Genomic DNA, 21,235 nt, shown 5'->3' with positions numbered 1-21,235 from the left:
GCACAGAGAGCTTAGCTGACCTCCAGCGAAGAAGGTCAGGAGCTTTTTGGATGTCCATACCTTTGAATGGAGCACCACGCTTTGGTGTTTTCATCATTTTAAATAAAATCAAGTCAAGTCAAGTCAAAGTTTATTTATAGAGCACATTTAAAAACAACCTCAGTTGACCAAAGTGCTGTACAGTTATTAAAATAGAATAAATCATACACAACTGGATATAAATAAAAACAATAAAAAGAAAAAAATACTAAAAACAGTAAAACAATAAAATAAAATAGAATAAATAGTAATAAAAACTCAATCCAAAACAGAGTTAGAGATTAAAAAAAAGACAAATAAAAGGGTAAAAAAGTAAAAAGAAAGCCAAGGATTCTTGCCTAGCTGGGACCGAACGCCAAGGAGAATAAATTTTCTCATTTTGTTTGTTCCTTTCTATGTGTGGCTATGGTCTATGGCTCGTACTACATTGCAGCACTGCAGCACTTTTATTTTGTACTTATATGTTATGCATGTGTTATGCATTGTTTTTATGGATTTCCTGTGAAGCACTTTGGGTACCTTCTGGCTACTGTAAAGGGCTATACAAATAAACTTGATTTGATTCGATTTGATTTAAAATCAAGTTCTAAAAAACACAATATCTGCATATTTTGGTGAGCCAAAGGAATCCATTTATGCGGAAAAAGTAGGATGTTGGTGTTATAGAAGAGGAAACGGAGAGGGGAGGCTCAGGCTGAACAATAATACCATAGATGCATTAAAGAAACCTAATTTAGCCGGTTAATAGCCTGTTGGACCGAGTCAGACGACTACACGTGAAAATAGCTCAGAGCAGACAATGCTTCCCAGTCTGCATTCAATTTAGGTTGATTATCTGTCGGATGTGGCGCTCTTCACATGTTGCATCAGTTTGGCTGAAGCTCTGAGCAACTACTAAGACTTCTACTATCGTCTTTTTAGTCCTCGTCTTTTGTTTGTTTGTTTGTCAATGTAACATCTTTTTTTAAATGTTAGTTTTGTATATGGTTGTTTTATGGTATGTACAGTAATATATCTCATTATTTACATACAGAAATGCAAACATGACCAATAAACTAGACTAGAAGTGCTGCAGCCAAGGAAAGAAAATCAAACGGGTTTTTGGTCAAACATCACACTGAGAAAACAAAATGAGGCAGATTTATAGCTTTATTGTAGTAAGATAAGCCTAAGCAAAGATGTTTTTTAGCTGGAAGTGAGCATTTGCTTGGCTGAAGTGCAAATATTGAACAAGACGAGACAACTTGTCAAAACAACATTCATTCACAGTGCTGAAATGTTACTTTTTTTTTTTAAAGGTAATGCGGGGCTGTCCTGTTTTAAGAGCCCTTAGAATACCATTTTACAGAGAATAACTGTAATAATTAGTCATAAACTCAGTTCTTTCAATTAGAACAATGTATAGTTTTACGATGTACAGTTTTGTATTGATACATTTCTGTTATTAACCGTTAATAATCTCAAACTCAAACTAGATTCCAATGATTTTGATGATAGATGATAGATAGATAGATGGATGGATGGATGGATGGATGGATAGAAAGATAGATAGATAGATAGATAGACAGACAGACAGACAGACAGACAGACAGACAGACAGACAGATAGATAGATAGATAGATAGATAGATAGATAGATAGATAGATAGATAGATGGATAGATGGATGGATGGATGGATGGATGGATAGATTGATAGATAGATAGATAGATAGATAGATAGATAGATAGACGGATAGACAGATAGATAGATAGATAGATAGATAGATAGATAGATAGATAGATAGATTGATGGATAGATAGATAGATAGATAGATAGATAGATAGATAGATAGATAGATAGATTGAATAATGGTTTAAATTCAAGGGTCAGGATGAACTCCAAAGATTTTTTTTAATTTTTTTATTTAACCAGGTCGGTTAATGGTTATTGATTATTGATGTGACTCCAACAGATGCTGATAATAGAGTGTATCTACATGTCAATCAAAGTGTTAATGAAACAATCACTCACCGTGGAGGGCTTCCCATCGTCTTCTATCAGTAGTTCCTCCGCCATTAAGTCATGAACAGTTCCTCCCGGTGTCCTCTGCTCCTTGGAGATGAGAAACAGCTCATCCGCACAACTTTTCTAACTCTTCACTCCCCATTTGTAGTTTCCAGACATGCTCGTGAGGCAGAGAGGAGGCGTGTCGTGTTGATGGGCGGAATTAACAAGCTTGTCAAACTCCCGATCTCCAATCACCGGAGCGCGTCGCGGGGCGGGCCCGTCCCAGCCGCCGGTCGTTCTCCCCGGTCCATCAGCGATCACATGAGCCAAGTGGTTTCATCCTGCGTCCCGAAGTGCCCACAGTGCTTATTAAATAGCCTATGACTAAGTGTATCCAGGGGCGTTTTCACGATAAGTAAACATAAGGGGCTTGGCTCAGACCCAGGGGCACCCCCACCCAGAGAGGGGGGTTGTCAGCAATTAAAGACTCACTTCTTCTTTTTTTGGGTGCAGGTTTAAGGAGGAAAATAAAAATGAATCATTGGACTCTATGAAGTAAGACTATAAGACATCTAGAGGCTGAAACCAGTGGTTATCCACCACTGGTTTCAGCCTCTAGATGTCTTATAGTACCCAACTTAGGTCAAAGTAGTTATACCTGTCCTGGTAATATACAGGTGCATCTCAATACATTAGAACATGATGGAAAAGTCCATTTCCAGTAGTTCAAGTCAAATAGCCCCAACCAAGTATTGAGTCATATAGATCAGTAGTTCTCAACCTTTTTGACTCGCAACCCACAATTTAACATCCATGTTGTCCACGACCCCCGCTCACTGAACACAATCTCACACGCACAGTTCAGATCACCCAAAAAATACACAAAATGACCAAAAAAGACACAAAATTACCAAAAAAGAAACAAAATTACCAAAAAAATACACAAAATGACTAAAAAGACACAAAATTACCAAAAAAAAGGAAACAAATTGACCAAAAAAGACATAAAATTACCAAAAAAAGGCACAAAATGACCAAAAAAGGAACAAAATGACCAAAAAAGAAACAAAATGACCAAAAAAGAAACAAAATTACTAAAAAAAACACAAAATGACTAAAAAGACACAAAATTACCAAAAAAGGAAACAAATTGACCAAAAAAGACACAAAATTACCAAAAAAGACACAAAATGACTAAAAAGACACAAAATGACCAAACAAGACACAAAATGACCAAAAAAGAAACAAAATGACCAAAAAAACACAAAATTACCCAAAAAAGAAACAAATTGATCAAAAAAGACACAAAATGACCAAAAAAGACACAACATGACCAAACCCCCCCCCCCCCCCCCCCCCCCCCCCCCACAAAATGACTAAAACAAACACATAATGACCAAAAAGATTATTTTTTTAGACACTTCATTAAATGTAAGCCATAATCATTATAATTAGAAGAAATTAAATAAATAAAGACATGAAATGTTTCATTCTGTGTGTAATGGATCTATATAATGTGTTATTTCCACTTTTTGAATTGAATTACTGACATAAATAAACTTTTCTATGATATTCTAATTTATTGAGTTGCACCTGTGAGTGAAAGTAAAAGTAAGTACATTGACACTGAAGTGTCAATGTACTTACTTTTACTTTTATACTTTTGCACAATGTACTGCATTTCCCATTTTAGAAGAAAAAAAAATTCATCCTCTGACTTCAAAGCTCTGCTTCAAAGTAACAAGTACTGGAACCTTCATAGAAATATAGTCTTTCAAGTTTCCAACAAATTCATACTCAAGTAAAGTACAGATACTTGAAAAAATGACTCAAGTACAGTACTTCAGTAAATGTGTGTTGTTCCTGTCCACCCCTGGCTGACACTAAAACATTAATGAAGATCATAAACATGATTTCAGTCAGTCAACTCACGTTACGCAGTATATGTTTATTGCTACAGCAGAACATATTAGATTTGGCGGCTAGGCTCCGACCTTATCACTCCTCAGGCAGTTACACGAGGTACTGAGGGGTGATGTAGTAAAATCTCCCTTCGGAGCTTACAGGTGGATGCTGGGCGGGGGTGGGGCTGAGAAAGCAAGCGGCAGTACAGATGCAGCAGCAGCAGAGAGAAAGCTTGAGGATGACTCTCATCTTAAATAGACCGCCAGACTGGATGGAGGGTGTGTTTTGGTGAACCTGGTCTCACAGGGATCCGTGAAATAGCCACGGATTCGCTTAACTCAAAATCCGTGGAATAGCCACGGAATCACTCAAATTTCCGTGAAACTGACACGGATTTCACTACAATGCAAGTTAATGACAGTCATATCCCGTGGCTATTCCATGGATATTTGTTCCTATTGGTTTGTTCCAAGTCACATTTTTAGTGAAAAAAAAATCAATATTTTGACTTAGTTTCTGCATAAAAATGGATTTTGATCACATTTCTAGCGAGAAATATATGTTTTATTTTCTAAATATTCACTCAGTGAATGTACATAATCACTTTGTATGTTGGAATAGTCACGGGATATCCTATCCCGCGTCCAGCGACTCCTTGGAGTGTCTGTTAGTCCAACCAAACACTGAACAAGACATTTACTGAACAAAACGTTCAAATAAACTGTCATTAAGTGAAAATACAGTGAAAGGGTCAAACTTATGAGACCAAATCGGTAAACGTCCTTTTCCTATCTATATAATGTTATATATAACTTTATTGACACGTTGCCATGGATACGCATTGTTCTGCTTCTCTCCTAATGACGGCTCTCCTTGTCAGTGACCTGTCAATCAAAGGTAGCCCCGCCCCAAATCATACGATTCTTTATCTTCTATTTTCTTCTAAATGGGGCCATTATTTGAACTATTAACATAAAATTGCCTTGAAGAAGATTTTTTAGTAGCGATTGAGACCATAGTGTTGTCCTAAAAATTTTTTGGGAGGTATTAAATCAAGTGAGAAGTTTTCTCATTTTGCACTAAAATGAATGGACAGAGATGTTTTTGCAGCCAAACTTAGCGCCCCCTGCTGGAATTTTCAGTAGAATGCATCTTAAGTCACTTCCTGGTTTGCCTCCCTGCTCAGAACCGGAGGTTGCCGCCTGATGTGATTATGTCCTTTCTCTTACACATGTATGTGTATGCCTATGTACATATATTAAAGCACCTACAAAGAATTTTTTATTTTATATGAATTCGGCAGGGCCTGAGTGTTTCTAGGAGCACCACTCTGCTGTTAGAAACCTTCTCATTTTACTGGAGCGACCTCTGACAGGCCTCCGCTAAGTCCTGGATGTGGTTCTTCAGCGTGAGCTTCCAGCAGGGTGGTGTTGATATTGACACGGGTGGGGCAGCAGCTGAGGTGCTGAACTCCACCTCTGGCACCGAAGCTCCAACTGCAGGTCAAAGGTCGCAGCGGGTCTGTCCACGGCGAGCTGGTCACTATAGACACCATTAAGAATATGAATAACTATACAGAAATAGCCAATGTTCTCTTTGATGGTCTTGTTTGCTTATATACAGTCATGGAAAAATTTATTAGACCATTGTTTTCTTCAATTTCTTGTTCATTTTAATGCCTGGTACAACTAAAGGTACATTTGTTTGGACAAATATAATGATAACAACAAAAACGGCTCATAAGAGTTTAATTTAAGAGCTGATATCTAGCCGTTTTCCTTGATAATGATTTTGGTTATTATCAAGAAAACCATGAAAATTGGTTAGATATCAGCTCGTAAATTACACTTACACTCCATGTGCATGGAAATCCACATACTTTCTTGAAATTAAGATTATTGTTGAATGTTTGAAATAGAGATTTCACAATTTAAGATCTATTCACCTCAGTTTTTTGGATGGCGGTAGAAACATTTAAATCCCTAACCCTCACATACAGTCATGGAAACATTTTTTAGACCACCCTTGTTTTCTTTAGTTTCTTGTTCATTTTAATGCCTGGTACAACTAAAGGTACATTTGTTTGGACAAATATAATGATAACAACAAAAACGGCTCATAAGAGTTTAATTTAAGAGCTGATATCTAGACTTTTTCCATGGATTTCTTGATAATAACCAAAATCGTTATCAGGAAATCCATGGAAAATGTCTAGATATCAGCTCTTAAATAAATTCTCAGAGTTCTGACTTTATTCTCAGAGTTCTGACTTTATTCTCAGAGTTCATGACCTGCGGCAGGTGAAAGGTCATCATGTGACGCTAACGTGCCGCTGTGACGCTGCAGACTCTCAGCGGGAACAATCAGATGGTGAGTGTTGTCTGATTGATTATCACGTTATAATTACGCAGCATCATTACGCAAAACCCTGACTGCTGCTTCTCCTGATAAAGATGATGTCATCACGTGCTGCGATCGGTTAAATCTGTTGTTGTTGATGGTACAGTGAGTCTGCAGAACTCTGAATCATGAGTTTCTTCAGTCAGCTGTTGATCTGTGTGAGATGAATGAGTCTGCAGGTCTGATAGTGTTATATTAGCTGTAATTAATACATGCACAGAACCATTTTCGTGTGGACAAAACGTTTAAATCTGCTTTTTGTGTTCAATCTTTGTAGTGTACAGAATTGATCTGCACTGCAAAAAAAGAAAAGTTGGGTGAACTCAAAATTTCAAGGCAACAAACTCCGATAAAATTTTAAGTTGGACAATTGAACAAAATAATTTAAGTTTTGTTTTTGAGTCTGCTCAACTCTGAATTCAGATTTTTGTTAACTCAACTGTAAGTTGTACTAACTTATAATTTTATATTGTAATAACTTTTAATCCTTACTTCTGCTAACTTGTCAGCTAATGTTGCGACCACAATTTTGAGTTAGCATTGATACGCTAATGGCTACTCTTGTAGCTGTAACAAGCAGCGCCGCTAGCATCAGTTAGCCGCTAGCATCAGTTAGCCGCTAGCATCAGTTAGCCGCTAGCTTTCACTAATGACCGAATTTCACAGCTTTCCCGCATTTCCCAACAAAGAAATAAGAGTTATCAGAACTATTGTCCCTTGTTGTGAACCCCAACTTAAAGATATAAGTAACAACAACTCACCAACTTGTTTTTGAGCAGACAACTGGCTTCCTTTGTTGTGCTAACTTACATTATTGCCCTAAATGTCAATAGTTTATATTTCCAAGTTTTACCAACTTAAATCACTGGGCCAAAAAATACAAGTTGGCTTTTTTGCAGTGTGAGCATTGTAGTACTGTTTGTATTTCTGTTTACTAATAAGTAAGTCATATGTCTATGACATGTGCATCATATGATAAAGCATCTTAATGTTTTCTAACTGATGAGTTTTGGTGTTTTCCACACTGTTGTCATACTTTATGTCCACGTGTCATTTGTTTTATATATATTTGACTGAACAGAATGCAGTCTGCTATATATTTGAGATCCGGTTTTTAGGTTCAGGATATAATTTAAATCAGTAATTCAATTACTCACTTTGTACCAGTGCCTCTTTAACTGAGTTATTTCAGACTTACTAATGTTTGTGTTATATAATATTTGTTGTTTTGCATCTTATATGCAAAAAGAGGGCAGAGCAGCTAATAGGATGTGATGTTTTTTATGCTTTTTGAAATCCAAAATCTCAATTTATGGTAAGCCGTTAACTTATGAAATCATGGCATGTTTTACTTAAGTTATTTTCATAGCCAATAATGTTGAGTGGACCTGAATTGGGGATGATTTTATAAATCAACTTCCCATGCATTCATTTCTGTCTCTGTTCAGCATCTTTCAGTCTGTCCTTTTTTCTCGACACAAACTTGGCTATAAGTCAAATTTTGTATAAGTATAAAGCTGCCAGGAACCAAAAATACAAACAAAAAGACACAGGTGTCTATGAAAATGCACTTTTTTTTTTTTTTTTTTTTTTTTAACCATTTATACACACAAAAACAGCAGAAAAATAAATAAATAATAAAACTGCAAAACAGTCTATTTGCATGTAAATTAAAAATAGTAATAGTTTTCATTGTAAAAAAGAAAATTCACATTTAAAAAATGGTCTAGAAACATAAATGTCACACTGTGAAAGCTCCTTTGATTGCACTTTCAACTGGCTTTCTCAGCTTGTCTACATATCATATATAAATAAAGTTATTACTGTAAATAAAATGTGTATTTTCAATAAATAGATGGACTCCAGAGGGTTAAAACTCTTTTTACTTTACTACACTTCTCTGTACAGCCCTATTCCATTAAGTTAAACCTTTTGTTAGCACAGTATTGCTTGTGTTTGTCCCTTTAAGATATTCCAGACAGGTTTTGTCTTGCATGAATGAATATAAAGAGACAGGATGCTCTGCGTCCGTCCACTCCTACAGTACACATGACTGTTTCGCATGTGCCCCAGCATCTGCTCACCTCTTCATGGGCTTTGGTCACAGTGTCTCCTGCTTCACATATGATTTCATAGTAAACTATTTTAGTTTTCATTTTTCTTTAAAGCAACCATGTGACCTGCTGGAAGTTTTCATTTGCTGTGAAACGATAAACGTTTTAAAGTTGCAGGATTTGTGATTAAATGTTGTTAAATGTACATATTGACAGCAAAGAGATGTTTTCATTCAACAAGAATATACAGTCATGGAAAAAAATATTAGACCACTTTTGTTTTCTTTACTTTATTGTTAATTTTAATGTACAAATGGTACAACTAAAGGTACATTTGTTTGGAGAAATATAATGACAACAACAAAAATAGCTCATAAGGGTTTAATTTAAGCTAATATTTAGCCGTTTTCCATGGTTTTCCATGGTTATTATCAAGAAAACTATGAAAATTGGTTAGATATCAGCTCTTAAATTACACTTTTATGAGCTATTTTTGTTGTTATCATTCAATATGTCCAAACAAGTGTACCTTTAGTTGTACCAGGCATTAAAATGAACAAGAAATTGAAGGAAAAGGGTGTTTTAATAATTTTTATATATGTATATATATTGAGACAAATCCAGTCAGTGGCATTTCTTTCCTTATGACCGCATCACCACTAAAGTCCTCAAACAATATATAATGTAGACCACCTTTTCACCTGTGTTACCCCTCCACCAGGCTTCTTCTCCCTGCTGCTACACTGTAAAAAATGTTTGTAGAAATAACAGTAAAACACTGTTAAATTGCATCAGAAATAGGGCATAAAATTAAAAATTGTGTATCAGCATACTAGACACTTTTAACTACCGTAAATCAAAGAATAGCACAAAAATTGTACTTTTACTGTCAAAAAACTGTAGGAAATACACAGTTTTGCTGTAAAAATATAACATTTTCATGTAAAGTTAATGGAGAAATACCATGATGTCACAATGAAACAATTACCCTAAAAATAACAGGACCTTTCATTCTAAATAACACATTTTGCTGATATTTATATTTACAGTGGAAAACCCACTCACTCTATTTTTTACGGTGAAGTTCTGGCAACCACAGCTGCCGGTAATTTACCGTAATTTTAACAGATTCTTTTTTATAGTGTACTTCCTGTCACTCTATTCATTCCAACACACTCCAACTTTAACCCAACTAGCCAAGTTAAAGCTACCACTCCAGTCAAACGGCTTGTGTCACATGACTCCTATCACTGTGAAATGTCGGTGGTATCATGCTGGGCTTGTGTAAAAAATCAATTATGCTGCGTAGAGGGACGCAACTTACAGGGCCAATGGCGTAAAGAAGAGAAGTTCAAACACTTCTTTGCTGTGACATAAAATAGTCTGGTTGGAAAAGAAAAGATACATTGAAAAAATGCAAATGTTGATTCACAAATGATGACAAAGTTATCGGTTTAATTACGGAAATGCTAATATAACTCCATGTTTTATCATACACAGGACTGAAGGTTAGAATGACACAGTTCACATCCCAGTTAATGCTCCAGCTAATGCTAACATGAATTAGCAGCAGCTTCTCTCAGTCAGGTTGAGGCTGTAGTCAGTGATCAGATCCCTCTCCTCCTCCACACTCCATATATGGTCTGCTTCCTGTATCGGATAGCGACGCAAGGCGGCGACGAGTGTAAAGAAAATCAAACCAACGGGTGACGTCACGGTGACTACGTCCATTATTAATATACAGTCTATGGTCTCTTCTCACTATTTGAACAGTAAATGTGAAAATTCAGCAATTTTGAATAAAAAATAATCTAAAACTGGTGGAGTTAGTTCATGATGACAGCCTCTCCTGCCACTAGAGGCCGCTGTAACAATAAACCTAATAAGGATCTAATAAGCAGCTTGTACAAACAACCTGTGTGGTCATTTTTGTGGAAGGACAGTCTGGAGCTACGGATAATTTAGTATGTGTACATCAATAATTTATTAATTCCTTCACCCATTCGGAAGAAGCTCTGTAGTGGTCGTTTCTCTGCTCAAAAGCACAAAATAAATGCAGAACTTATCCCACTTCCTCACTCAAACTCCTTTCACAGAAAAGCAATCTAAAGTGTTGACCTTTCCAATCCGAAAGAAATGCTTCAAGTCTTTCCAGTCTCCATTATCATCCCCAGTAACTGATTGTATCTGCTCATTAACACCATGATTAGATGAAAAACCAGGGAGAGACTTTGACGCTGGCAAAGCTGTGAAAAGAAATGAACATAATTTACAAGAGGGACATCTCATGACCATAATCAGGATCTGGAACTACATGATTTAATTTCCTCTCAACAGTGAATGAGATGTCATTTGATAAATTACCCATCAATAGCAGACAGTATGGGGATGCTTTGCTGGGAAACATGGCGTGTGCATGTGTGTGAAAATTACACCGTGGGTCGATTTTGTGTGCGCTGCAAAGACATGTTGCCACGGCGAGCGTCCTCACAAGCATGTGTGTGTGTGTGTGCTCCAGAATAACCTCACATTAGCAGCCCATTATTTCAATAAACCTCCTCCTGCATCCCGTTGACAGATCATCTGCCTAGAAAAGCAGATATTGTGGCCTTTAATCAGTCAGCCCCCTCCGAGCCGCCGTAGTCTCTTGTGCAGTATTTAAATTCCTCATTTACTCAGTTGCAGGCGGGACGTGCCTGTCCCCCATTGTTCGCTCTGAATAAACTGGGGAGCTGATCGTGTTAAGTGCGGCCATGATTGATGGCTGCTGATGAAATCTAATATACTCGCCCCATGCCATCGTTTGGCAGGAATGGGATTAGAGAGAAAAGGCTCCAACACGAGCTGATAAAAGGCAAAATGTACTTAATGTCGCTTTTTTTTTCTTATTTAAAAAAAATGGAGAGAAGTTTTGGCTGTGGTCGAGTAACTCCAATAGGATTGTGGGACATTAACTGTTGAGGGATGGCTGTGCTCCTTGGTGTGTGTGATGAAAGCGGGTTAGGGAAATGAAGTGTGTGTGTGTGAGGTCAGTCAGCACAGTTTAAAAACCATGAAGTGGAGTGACTGTCATCAAGCAAACCTCCATGCTAGGCTAATTATTTCCACAATTGTTATCACAGCTTATAATTATCTCTCTTTGCTTGTGGTAAGGTCAGCAGACGGTGGAAGGAAAATTGATAATTTTGCATTCTTGCATGCATATTGAGGTAGACAGACAGACAGACAGACAGACAGACAGACAGACAGATAAATTACTTTATTCATCCCTGAAGGGAAATTCGGTTGTCACAGCAGTCGGGTATTTAAGTACAATAAAATACAATAGAATAAAAATACTGAGGTAGAATAAATACAAACAACAATAGAAAAAAACCACAGAATAGAACAAGGACACTATTTGAAAAGAAGATCAGTTATTGTGACTAGACAGTATATAATAAGAGTACAGTACATATATAATATATAATAATGATAATAATAATAATAATAATAATAATAATATGATAATATAATAATAATAAGACCAGTATAATAATAGTAGTATACCACAGTTTATAGTAATTATAGTAATGGCAGCAACAGTATATGTATATCAAATCAACTTTATTTATAGAGCCCTTTAAAACAGCCACAGCTGATACAAAGTGCTGTATATGGCAGGACAGACCAACAATAATAACAGAGAATAAGTAAAACCAACTAAAACAGAGTGAGTGGCATGCTGGGTAAAAACCATTAAATAAAAATGTGTTATAAAATTAATTTTAAAAACCACGAAGAACAGATAAAAACAACTCAAACAGAGCAAAGGCTCATGTTGAGTTAAAAGACAGTGAATAAAAATGGGTTTTAAGATTACTTTTAAAAACGGACAGTGAGGAGGCCTAGGGTAATAATAAGGGTAAATAATATGTATATAAGGGTAAATAGGGTAAATAATATGTATATAAGGGTAAATAATATGCATATAGGGTAAATAGGGTAAATAATATGTATATAAGGGTAAATAATATGCATATAGGGTAAATAGGGTAAATAATATGTATATAAGGGTAAATAATATGTATATAGGGTAAATAGGGTAAATAATATGTATATAGGGTAAATAATATGTATATAGGGTAAATAGGGTAAATAATATGTATATAGGGTAAATAATATGTATATAGGGGTAAATAATATGTATATAGTGTAAATAGGGTAAATAATATGTATATAGGGTAAATAATATGTATATAAGGGTAAATAATATGTATATAGGGTAAATAGGGTAAATAATATGTATATAAGGGTAATTGATATATATATAGGGTAAATAGGGTAAATAATATACATAAGGGTAAATAATATGTATATAGGGTAAATAATATGTATATAGGGTAAATAATATGTATATAGTGTAAATAGGGTAAATAATATGTATATAGGGTAAATAATATGTATATAAGGGTAAATAATATGTATATAGGGTAAATAGGGTAAATAATATGTATATAAGGGTAAATAATATGTATATAGGGTAAATAGGGTAAATAATATGTATATAAGGGTAATTGATATATATATAGGGTAAATAGGGTAAATAATATACATAAGGGTAAATAATATGTATATAGGGTAAATAGGGTAAATACTATGTATATAAGGGTAAATAATATGTATCTAGGGTTAATAGGGTAAATAATATGTATATAATAATAATAATAATTATTATATATATATATATATATATATATATATATATATATATATATATATATATACATAAATTGCAAATGGCACTTGATTCTGTGATATAACTGCTTCATTGTGCAACTACATGTAGAGTAAGGGCTCTGGAGGATTGTGGGAGACTTTAGTGACCCCTTGTGGGACTCCAGCTGCAGTTCATGAGGAGTGTGTGAGTGTGATTACGGACCTGAAAAAAAGGGTGTTTTTTGTGTTAGCTTTGGTTTAGCATTAAGGTGACGTTATGCAAAGACGCACTGACAGGTGAATAGCCGAATCCTCATAGAAAACACACAAACACACACACACACACGCTCAAGAGCCCACTTGAAGCAGTCTGAAGTCTCAGCGTCATCCCCTCTTTCCTCCTCTGCTCCTTTACCCTCTTCACAGCTACATTAGCACTTGATTTGGGTGTAATGGATCTCCCTCCTCCCCTCCCCGCCCCGTTCCCATTGGCTGCGGCTGGCCTCCAGCCCAGCCCACCTGCTCCACGGCGCTCTCCTTAATGTGACTGGCCGAGGATGATGGATCACCCCCTGTCACTTCCACCTCTTCCTCCAATCAACAACCAGCCATGGAAATTGATTGTTCTAATTTGCTCTCATTATTATTATGATATTAAGCACAATATACAGACACAGCTCACTGTCAGATCTGGGCAACGCCGTCATTAGTTACAGGGGCTGGAGAATACGCCTCGGCGGGGTTTTTCTCCCACAGACGCCAAGATGTAAAGGAATCAGCGAGCGTTGGAGAAACACACTGCTTTTTCTTAATAAGATTTGCCACGCAGCCCCTCACTGAGGTGATGTAGCATCTAATTAAGTTCAATTCGGTGCATCTGGGAAAGAGAAAAAAGAAGATATGATTAAGTTCCTGCGTGTCAGATGCGGCACGTTCTCGTGCAGCTGCCGGATCGGAGGAAATGGGAGGTGCCAGTGTGAGAAAACACTTGTCCTTACATCTGCAATGACTGCAAATGGTACAAACCTACAGTTATTAAATGCTGCTTAGAAAATGCAATTAAGATGCACGACTGTACATCTACACAGATAATGGGGCTGAATAACAATGAGGGAACCACAAAATACTTTCACAGGCCTGAGGTTCACTGTGTACAGGTATCTGAAATGACTTTGTGTGACATTTTTCTTCTTCTTCTTCTCCTGAAACCTTTTGTCTCCGTCATCATGCCTGAAGAAGAACAACCAAAGGTCAGCAGTATTATCATTCTGACAGCTCCAGGCCTCCCGCCCCTCCCCGCCCCCTCCACCACCACCCTGATATTACCACAGCAGCCCCTCCAGCTGTATACCACCGCTATGTTCCACGGACCAAAGTGTATCCCCAGTCATGCTGTTACCAGCTCAGAGTATATTGGATAGTGCTTACATTAACACACAGTGTCTAACAAACCGCTTACGCTCCTTTAATTGGATTACAAGGAGTGCTGCATTCCCATTGGTGAGATTAGGAGGGTCCGGGCACCGAGCCGACTCCCCTCCCCTGCGTGAGCGAGGGATCTGATTCGCCGTCTTCCCTAACGACCTGCAAAATGCCATGTGTTTGATTGGTGGAGTGGCGCTGGCATGGGTGTTTATTGGTCCATGACAGTGTAATAAGGGGGGATGCCAAGTCGACTGTCAGGGCGTTAAAGTGTCTACTCTGATCTAGTGGTGATTAATGAGGCTATTTATTTATTTACTGGCCTTAAATACAGTTTGTGGAGATACTTTTTCTCTAAGTAGATTTAAAGGTCATCCTTGAAATTGAGGAGGAATGATTAAAACAGCTATTCTTGGTTCTTATTTGACTTTTGTCAAGTTAAAAGAGGACTTTGACTTTAAAAAGTATCTTTTCAGTCTTCACTAACAGCAGAATTCGTAAAAAAAAATACCTGCTTGGGTGATGAATATCGTATTTTGTTTAAATGTAAAAGCAAAAGCGTTGTTGGGAATAGAAAGATGTTCCTGTCAAAACTTTGTAAACGGAGGATAGAATGTAAACAAGCTGCTGTTTTTGGTTGAACCTTTATTTAAGTGACTTAGTTTGTGCAGCCCAGTCGTCAGAAAAAATATTAGTATTTTAGATTTCTATAAACCACAGACAATCTGAAGCAGGATTTTTTAAAAGTCTGGTGATAAAGCAATGTAATGTTAAAAGCTTTGCAGAATTAGTGTGTTTTTTTGTTTTTGTTTTTTCAAATTAAACCATGTTCTTTTTACCGAGCCTAAGCAAGTAGTTTTCATTCCTAACATTAACTTAAGTTTTTTTACTAACTTTTTTAAATAGTGTTTTTAAATGGCTGTAAACAAGTGACATTCACTGTTTTAAAGGTTTTGGGGTTCGGCACACAAAGCAGCGGTTGTCATGATTCAAAACTGGTTGAGAATGAATATTTCATTTCACCACTTTAGGACAACAACACAAACTAATCGGTTTTCTAAAAATGTAGAAAATAGCACCTGCTGATTTCTAGAGGAATTTTGTGATTTGAAGCCTCATACAAACCTTTGAGCCTTACATCTTTGTGTTATAAGCTCTGGTTTAAACCCTTCCCTTCCCCTGACCCTGCTTATAAAATAATACCTGCAGAAAATATAAATGAGCAGGTTAAAAAATGTATATATCCAACTAATAAAACACATTACCAAACTTTGTTTTTCAAGTAGTGGTGGTTACAGCCCTGGCGATAGTTTTGGTTTTATTTGATAAGGTTTTAACCCCCCTGTTATGTTGCGGGTCTAATTGACCGATTTAAAAGTTTAGAAACCTGAAAAAAAATGTTTTCATAAAAAGAATCATGTAAATCCATTGTATTTTATATGTAGGTCGTTCCAATGTACATAAAAAAGTTTTAACATGCGTTTTTTTTAATGAAAAACAAGTGAATTTACCTCATTGAACCATGATCTGTGAGAGGTAAAGAACATTATTGCACTAAATATTGATTTAAATGGTTAGTAATAGAGTTATTAATGAAATATAAACACGTGAGAATCAAACATAACAGGAGGGCTAAGACGTTTCTACCAAAAACCCAATAACAGCACTGAATGGGACTGCATCTGTGGTGCTTGAGATATTAAAAATTCATGATATGAGTACACAGTTTCCTGGTCACTCTGGATAATCCACAGACTCACTGTGAACAGTTTTATTTCAGCTCCTCTCCATTAAAGAGTCTCTATTATTGTCTTAGTTTGGAGGCAAAACATTTAAATGTGGCCAAATAGAACCCAAATGCAGTGTTGGAAGAAGTATTCAGATCCTTTACTAAAGTAAAAGTACTAATACCACACTGTGGAATTACTCCACTACAAGTAAAAGTCCTGCATTCAAAACTTACTGAAGTAAAAGTACAAAAGTATCAGCATCAAAATGTACTTAAAGTACCAAAAGTGAAAGTACTTATTATGCAGAATGGACTCAGACTGTTTATATATTATTAGATTATTGGTATTGATTAATTTATGTGAGTAGTGCTCCCTTTACCTATTTAATAAGCTGTTGAGTTTAAAATGCATAACAACATTTAATTTATCAATTTTTTAAATTTTAAATATTGTCCTGAAAAGTAATTAAAGCTGTCAGCTAAATGTAGTGGAGTAAAAAAGTGCAATATTTGCATCTTAATGTAGTGAAGTAGAAGTATAAAATTACATAAAACAGAAATACTCAAGTAAAGTACAAGTACCTCAAAATGATACTTAAGTACAGTACTTGAGTAAATGTACTTAGTTACTTTCCACCACTGCCCAAATTATCTGCATGATGTCATAAACCACACTGTAAAAAACCTTTGTAGAAATTACAGTAAAACACTGTCAAATTGCATCAGAAATAGGTTGTCAAATTAAACATTGTACATCACCGTAGTGAATACTTTTAATTACTGTAAATCAAAGAATATCATAAAACTTTAAATTCAACTGCCATAAACTGCAGAAAACACAAAGTTTTAGTGTAAAAATATAAAATTTTGATGTAAAATTAATGGAGAAATACCATGATGACACAATTATCCTAAAAGTAATGGGATTATTCAGTATAAATTACAGTTTTTGCTGATATTTACATTTACATACGCTCACTGTATTTTTTACAGTGAAGTTCTGGCAACCAAAGCTGCCGGTATTTTACCATAAATTAAACAGATTTTTTTTTTTTACAGTGCACAGGTGAGGAAATGCATTTTTGCAGACTGGGTGGACTGACCCTGAAGGTTACATTACATGACTTTAGCTTTAGTAAGGGCTGTGAAGTGTGTGTGTGTGTGTGTGTGTGTGTGTGTGTGTGTGTGTGTGCGTGTGTGTGTGTGTACTTAAGTACAGTACTTGAGTAAATGTTTAGTTACTTTCCACCGCTGCCCAAATTATCTGCATGATGTCATAAACCACAGGTGAGGAAATGCATTTTTGCAGACTGGATGAACTGACCCTTAAAGGTTACATTGTGTGTGTGAGTGTGAGTGTGTGTGTGTGTGTGTGTGTGTGTGAGTGTGTGTGTGCGAGAGAGAGAGAGAGGGAGAAAGTGCACCTTGTGACCTTCCACACTTTGACCTCCGACCTTCGACCTCTGCTGTAAATCTCGTGCTTTGCGGCCTTTTCATCACAAGTTGCCCAAACCTCTGACCACTAACTTATGTGGAGTCCGTCGGCACAAGCTGCTGAAAACCTGGCAGCTGCTGGCCTCCTGTGAAGGAGGACCCTCTCCATCATGGCGGTGACACCTTAACTGTCCTGCTCTCGCTCAGTGAGGAAGGCCCCCTGCCACCACACACACACACACACACACACACACACACACACACACACACACACACAGACTTTACCACACGCAGTTGCACACACACACTTTCTCTTGTGGCGGTGAAAGGACGACCACAATGACACAAAGTGCACACAGTCACTTTCTTTTCTTACACAGGTGCAAAAGTAAATGTAAACACACACACACACACACACACACAGAAAAAAAACACACACAGAGTTTCTGTTTTGCAGCCAAACTGTCTTTGAATCGTAGTTCCCACACCACACACTATCTGCACTAGCAACACAAACAATTCTCCTTTTCACTGCCTCTTACACACACACACACACACACATACACATGAATACACACACACATTGGAGCTCACCCATTATGCCTTAATGTACTCTGGCCTGTCCCTGCAGGTGACCTGACCCTTACTGTCCTGTCTGTCAGAGAGAGAGGAGCCAATTCAGCCAGATGGCAGCAGAGCAGAATAGCAGCGAACAACAGGCCGAGTTAATATGTAGCTTTAACCATTGTCTCCTCCGCCTGACAATGGAGCGAGCCGAGAGGGAGGAGCGCTCGCTGGAGCTGCAGCTAAAGATGGACTCGGCTTGTATTCTTGGAGGAGTTCATAAAAATGGGGCTAAAACCCACTTGATTCATCACTGTCTCATTTGGGGCAGGAAAGCAAACGGACAAGAAGGGGGTGGTGCACTGTGCTGGGCTGATTTTTAACGTTGAGGCAGCAGTGAAAAGTAAAGAAAAACACCTCTGTTTATTCGCTTCCGTATTAAGTATTAAATCCATTCATCACGGCTGAAATGTAAAAAGAAGTTTTAGGGTAAAATATGCCGCCATCAGATCTAATTAGGCTCCGAGAGTCGAGTTAAATACAAAAAAACAGAGATCAAAGTGCTTTCTTTCCCTCAATAACCGCCGCAACAACGCCGGCTAACATCCCCATTGTCAGCCTCTGTTCCTCGGCGCTATCACTTTCCTAAAGATGAGGGTAATTTTCTATGCAAATGGGCCGCCGTCATTGTCCCCGCCTCGTTAATCTGGGCCTGGGCTCCTTTGACAAACCCCTCTCTGATTGATGAGGCCCTGACAGCTCCAATGTGTGCGTGCATTTTCACAGATTGACATCATCATTAAGGAGCGAGAGCAGGGCCTGAATCACTGCAGATTTACTCCCCCCGCCACCGCCACCGCCACCACCGCCACCACCACCACCGCCACGTCCTCCCCTCCCACACACACACACACACACACACACAGCCCTTGCCTTAGCATGCAAACGTACAAGATGCTTGTGTGCACGCAAGGAAAAGACACACAAAAGCAGCCCACCATCCGTCTAACAGCTGAGGTTTCCCTTCTGTACCCACAGAGTCGGGCAGGCGGGCAGAATGCAAAGCGCTCACTCATTGGCTGCCTGAATCTGTCATGTTGAAGTTAATTGGTGTAGGCTTTAAGCAAATTTCCAGCAGCACCCCCAGTCACCGCGCCACTTGATGGGTGAGCCACTGTCATATGGCACCTATTGATTCACCCAGGGGATGAGATGACTCCCATAATGCTCGCTATGTCAGTGTCACCGTCTCAGAGAGAGGCCGATAGCCTCTTCTCCTCCTCCGTCTGTTGATGTAGATACCAAGACAAGAGTATTTTAAATCATGCTTTATTCATATTCATCCAATCTGGAGGGGATCCACAGGCTGGCTGGGATTTTTTTTTTAGTGTTTCAATCGGCTAAAGTCCATTTTGGAGTTCATTTGAAAATGGAAAAATCGTTACCTAATCCTATTGCTGTGGCCCCCGGAGCTACAACGTAAGAAACATGGCGTGTGCTGGCAGAGCAGAAAAAAAAAAGACACAAACACTGAGTGAGTGGAGGCAGCTGCAGATGAGCAAATAAAGCATTCAATATTTATGACTGAAATTAAAACCAGATAAAGATGTCACATATTACCGCGTCCCCGCCCTCCTCTCCTCCCTCCCAGGCCCCTGGCCCTGACTCCGGTGCTCACAACTCTCCGCTCGCTCTCAGCGCGAGTGAAAGGGAAGCATTATTCCTTCGCAGCCCAATGTCTTCAAAGACAGTAATGAATGCAATGCAGTGACCCAGAAAATGGACTTTAGAGAAGGAGAGGGTGAAAAAAAAAGCAATCTTGCGTTTGTGGCGGAGCATTATCACTTTACTCCCCTCCCCTCGTCCTCTCCCCTCCTGGGCTGGGTGTGTGCGTTTATATATGTGTGTGTGTGCGTTTATATATGTGTGTGTGTGTGTGTGTGTGTGTGTGTGTGTGCACCTGCCATTACATGTGTCTCCAAGGGCCAATGTGGCTGAGTGTTCATGTGAATTTGTATGAGTGTGCACACTTGCCTCTGATTGTGTGTGTGCATGCATATATGTGTGTGTGTGTGTGTGTGTGTGTGTGTGTGTGTGTGTGTGTGTGTGGTGAGTTGAAGTCTCCATCAAGAGGGAATGGGCACGGGCTGACAGGCAGGCCCATTGTGGGGTTAATTAAACACTTCAGGTTTAACACCCCGTCCCTGTCGTTAACCCAAACACTGGCTCATCACTCATTCCCGCCACACTTCAGTTAGAGAGCAGGAGGAGGAGGGGGGCAGGAAAGGAGGAGGTGGTGGGGGGGACAATGGAGATGTCACTGCGGGTGGGGGTGTGTTGGGTGTCGTCGGGAGGGTATCGGTAGAGGCGGTGTCACAGAGATTGTATCAGAAAGAGTGTTTTTTAAGTGTTTTGACAGGAATAATAAAAGCGGCCCATTACAAACATGATCTGATATAACTAACCAGTATGTAATTTACCTCGCAGGAAAACTGCCAAAGAAGAAATCTGGCATCAGTGTTTCATTAAAGAGCTTGAGTGAGTGCAGTTACATCATTAGGGATGGAGCTCCTGTCCCAGATGTTTCATCAAAACAAAGCCTACAACAGTTTACAAGGATTACAGGAGCGTGCACGTGTGTGTGTGTGTGTGTGTGTGTGTGTGTGTGTGTTAGTTATAGTCGTTCATAGTAATAGATGATACAGATGGGCTGGAGATAAAGTGTCGTAAAAAGGTTTGAGGAGTCACCAGAAGAGCTTCAGTGCTTCCTGGCTTAGAGAATTGTCTGAAATGTTTTACATATTCACATATTCTCTCATTTGGTTTGTTGATGCACTGCAAAAAAAAGAAACGTTGGGTGAACTATAAAATTTCAAGGCAACAAACTTCGATGAAATTTTAAGTTGGACAATTAAAGTAAATATTTTAAGTTTTGTGTTTGAGTTTGCTCAACTCTGAATTCAGATTCTTGGATTTATAATTTTACATTGTGATAACTTTTAA

General features: G+C 38.0%; 1 protein-coding gene across 1 annotated transcript in view; it reads right to left on the bottom strand.

Moving 5' to 3' along the window:
- The window catches only part of slc2a15b (solute carrier family 2 member 15b), a 40,802-nt gene extending 38,419 nt beyond the window's left edge, over nt 1-2,383 (bottom strand). The window contains exon 1 of the mRNA XM_059353511.1: nt 2,051-2,383. Coding sequence (XP_059209494.1) covers nt 2,051-2,095 — 45 coding nt within the window. The 5' untranslated portion in view covers nt 2,096-2,383. The remainder of the gene's footprint in view (nt 1-2,050) is intronic.
- Between the last annotated feature and the right edge of the window lie 18,852 nt (nt 2,384-21,235).

The sequence above is a fragment of the Centropristis striata genome, chromosome 1, assembly GCF_030273125.1.
Source record: "Centropristis striata isolate RG_2023a ecotype Rhode Island chromosome 1, C.striata_1.0, whole genome shotgun sequence".
Lineage (NCBI taxonomy): Eukaryota > Metazoa > Chordata > Actinopteri > Perciformes > Serranidae > Centropristis > Centropristis striata.
The sequence above is the reverse complement of the archived record's forward strand: the minus strand, read 5'-3'. Positions and strand labels throughout refer to the sequence as shown.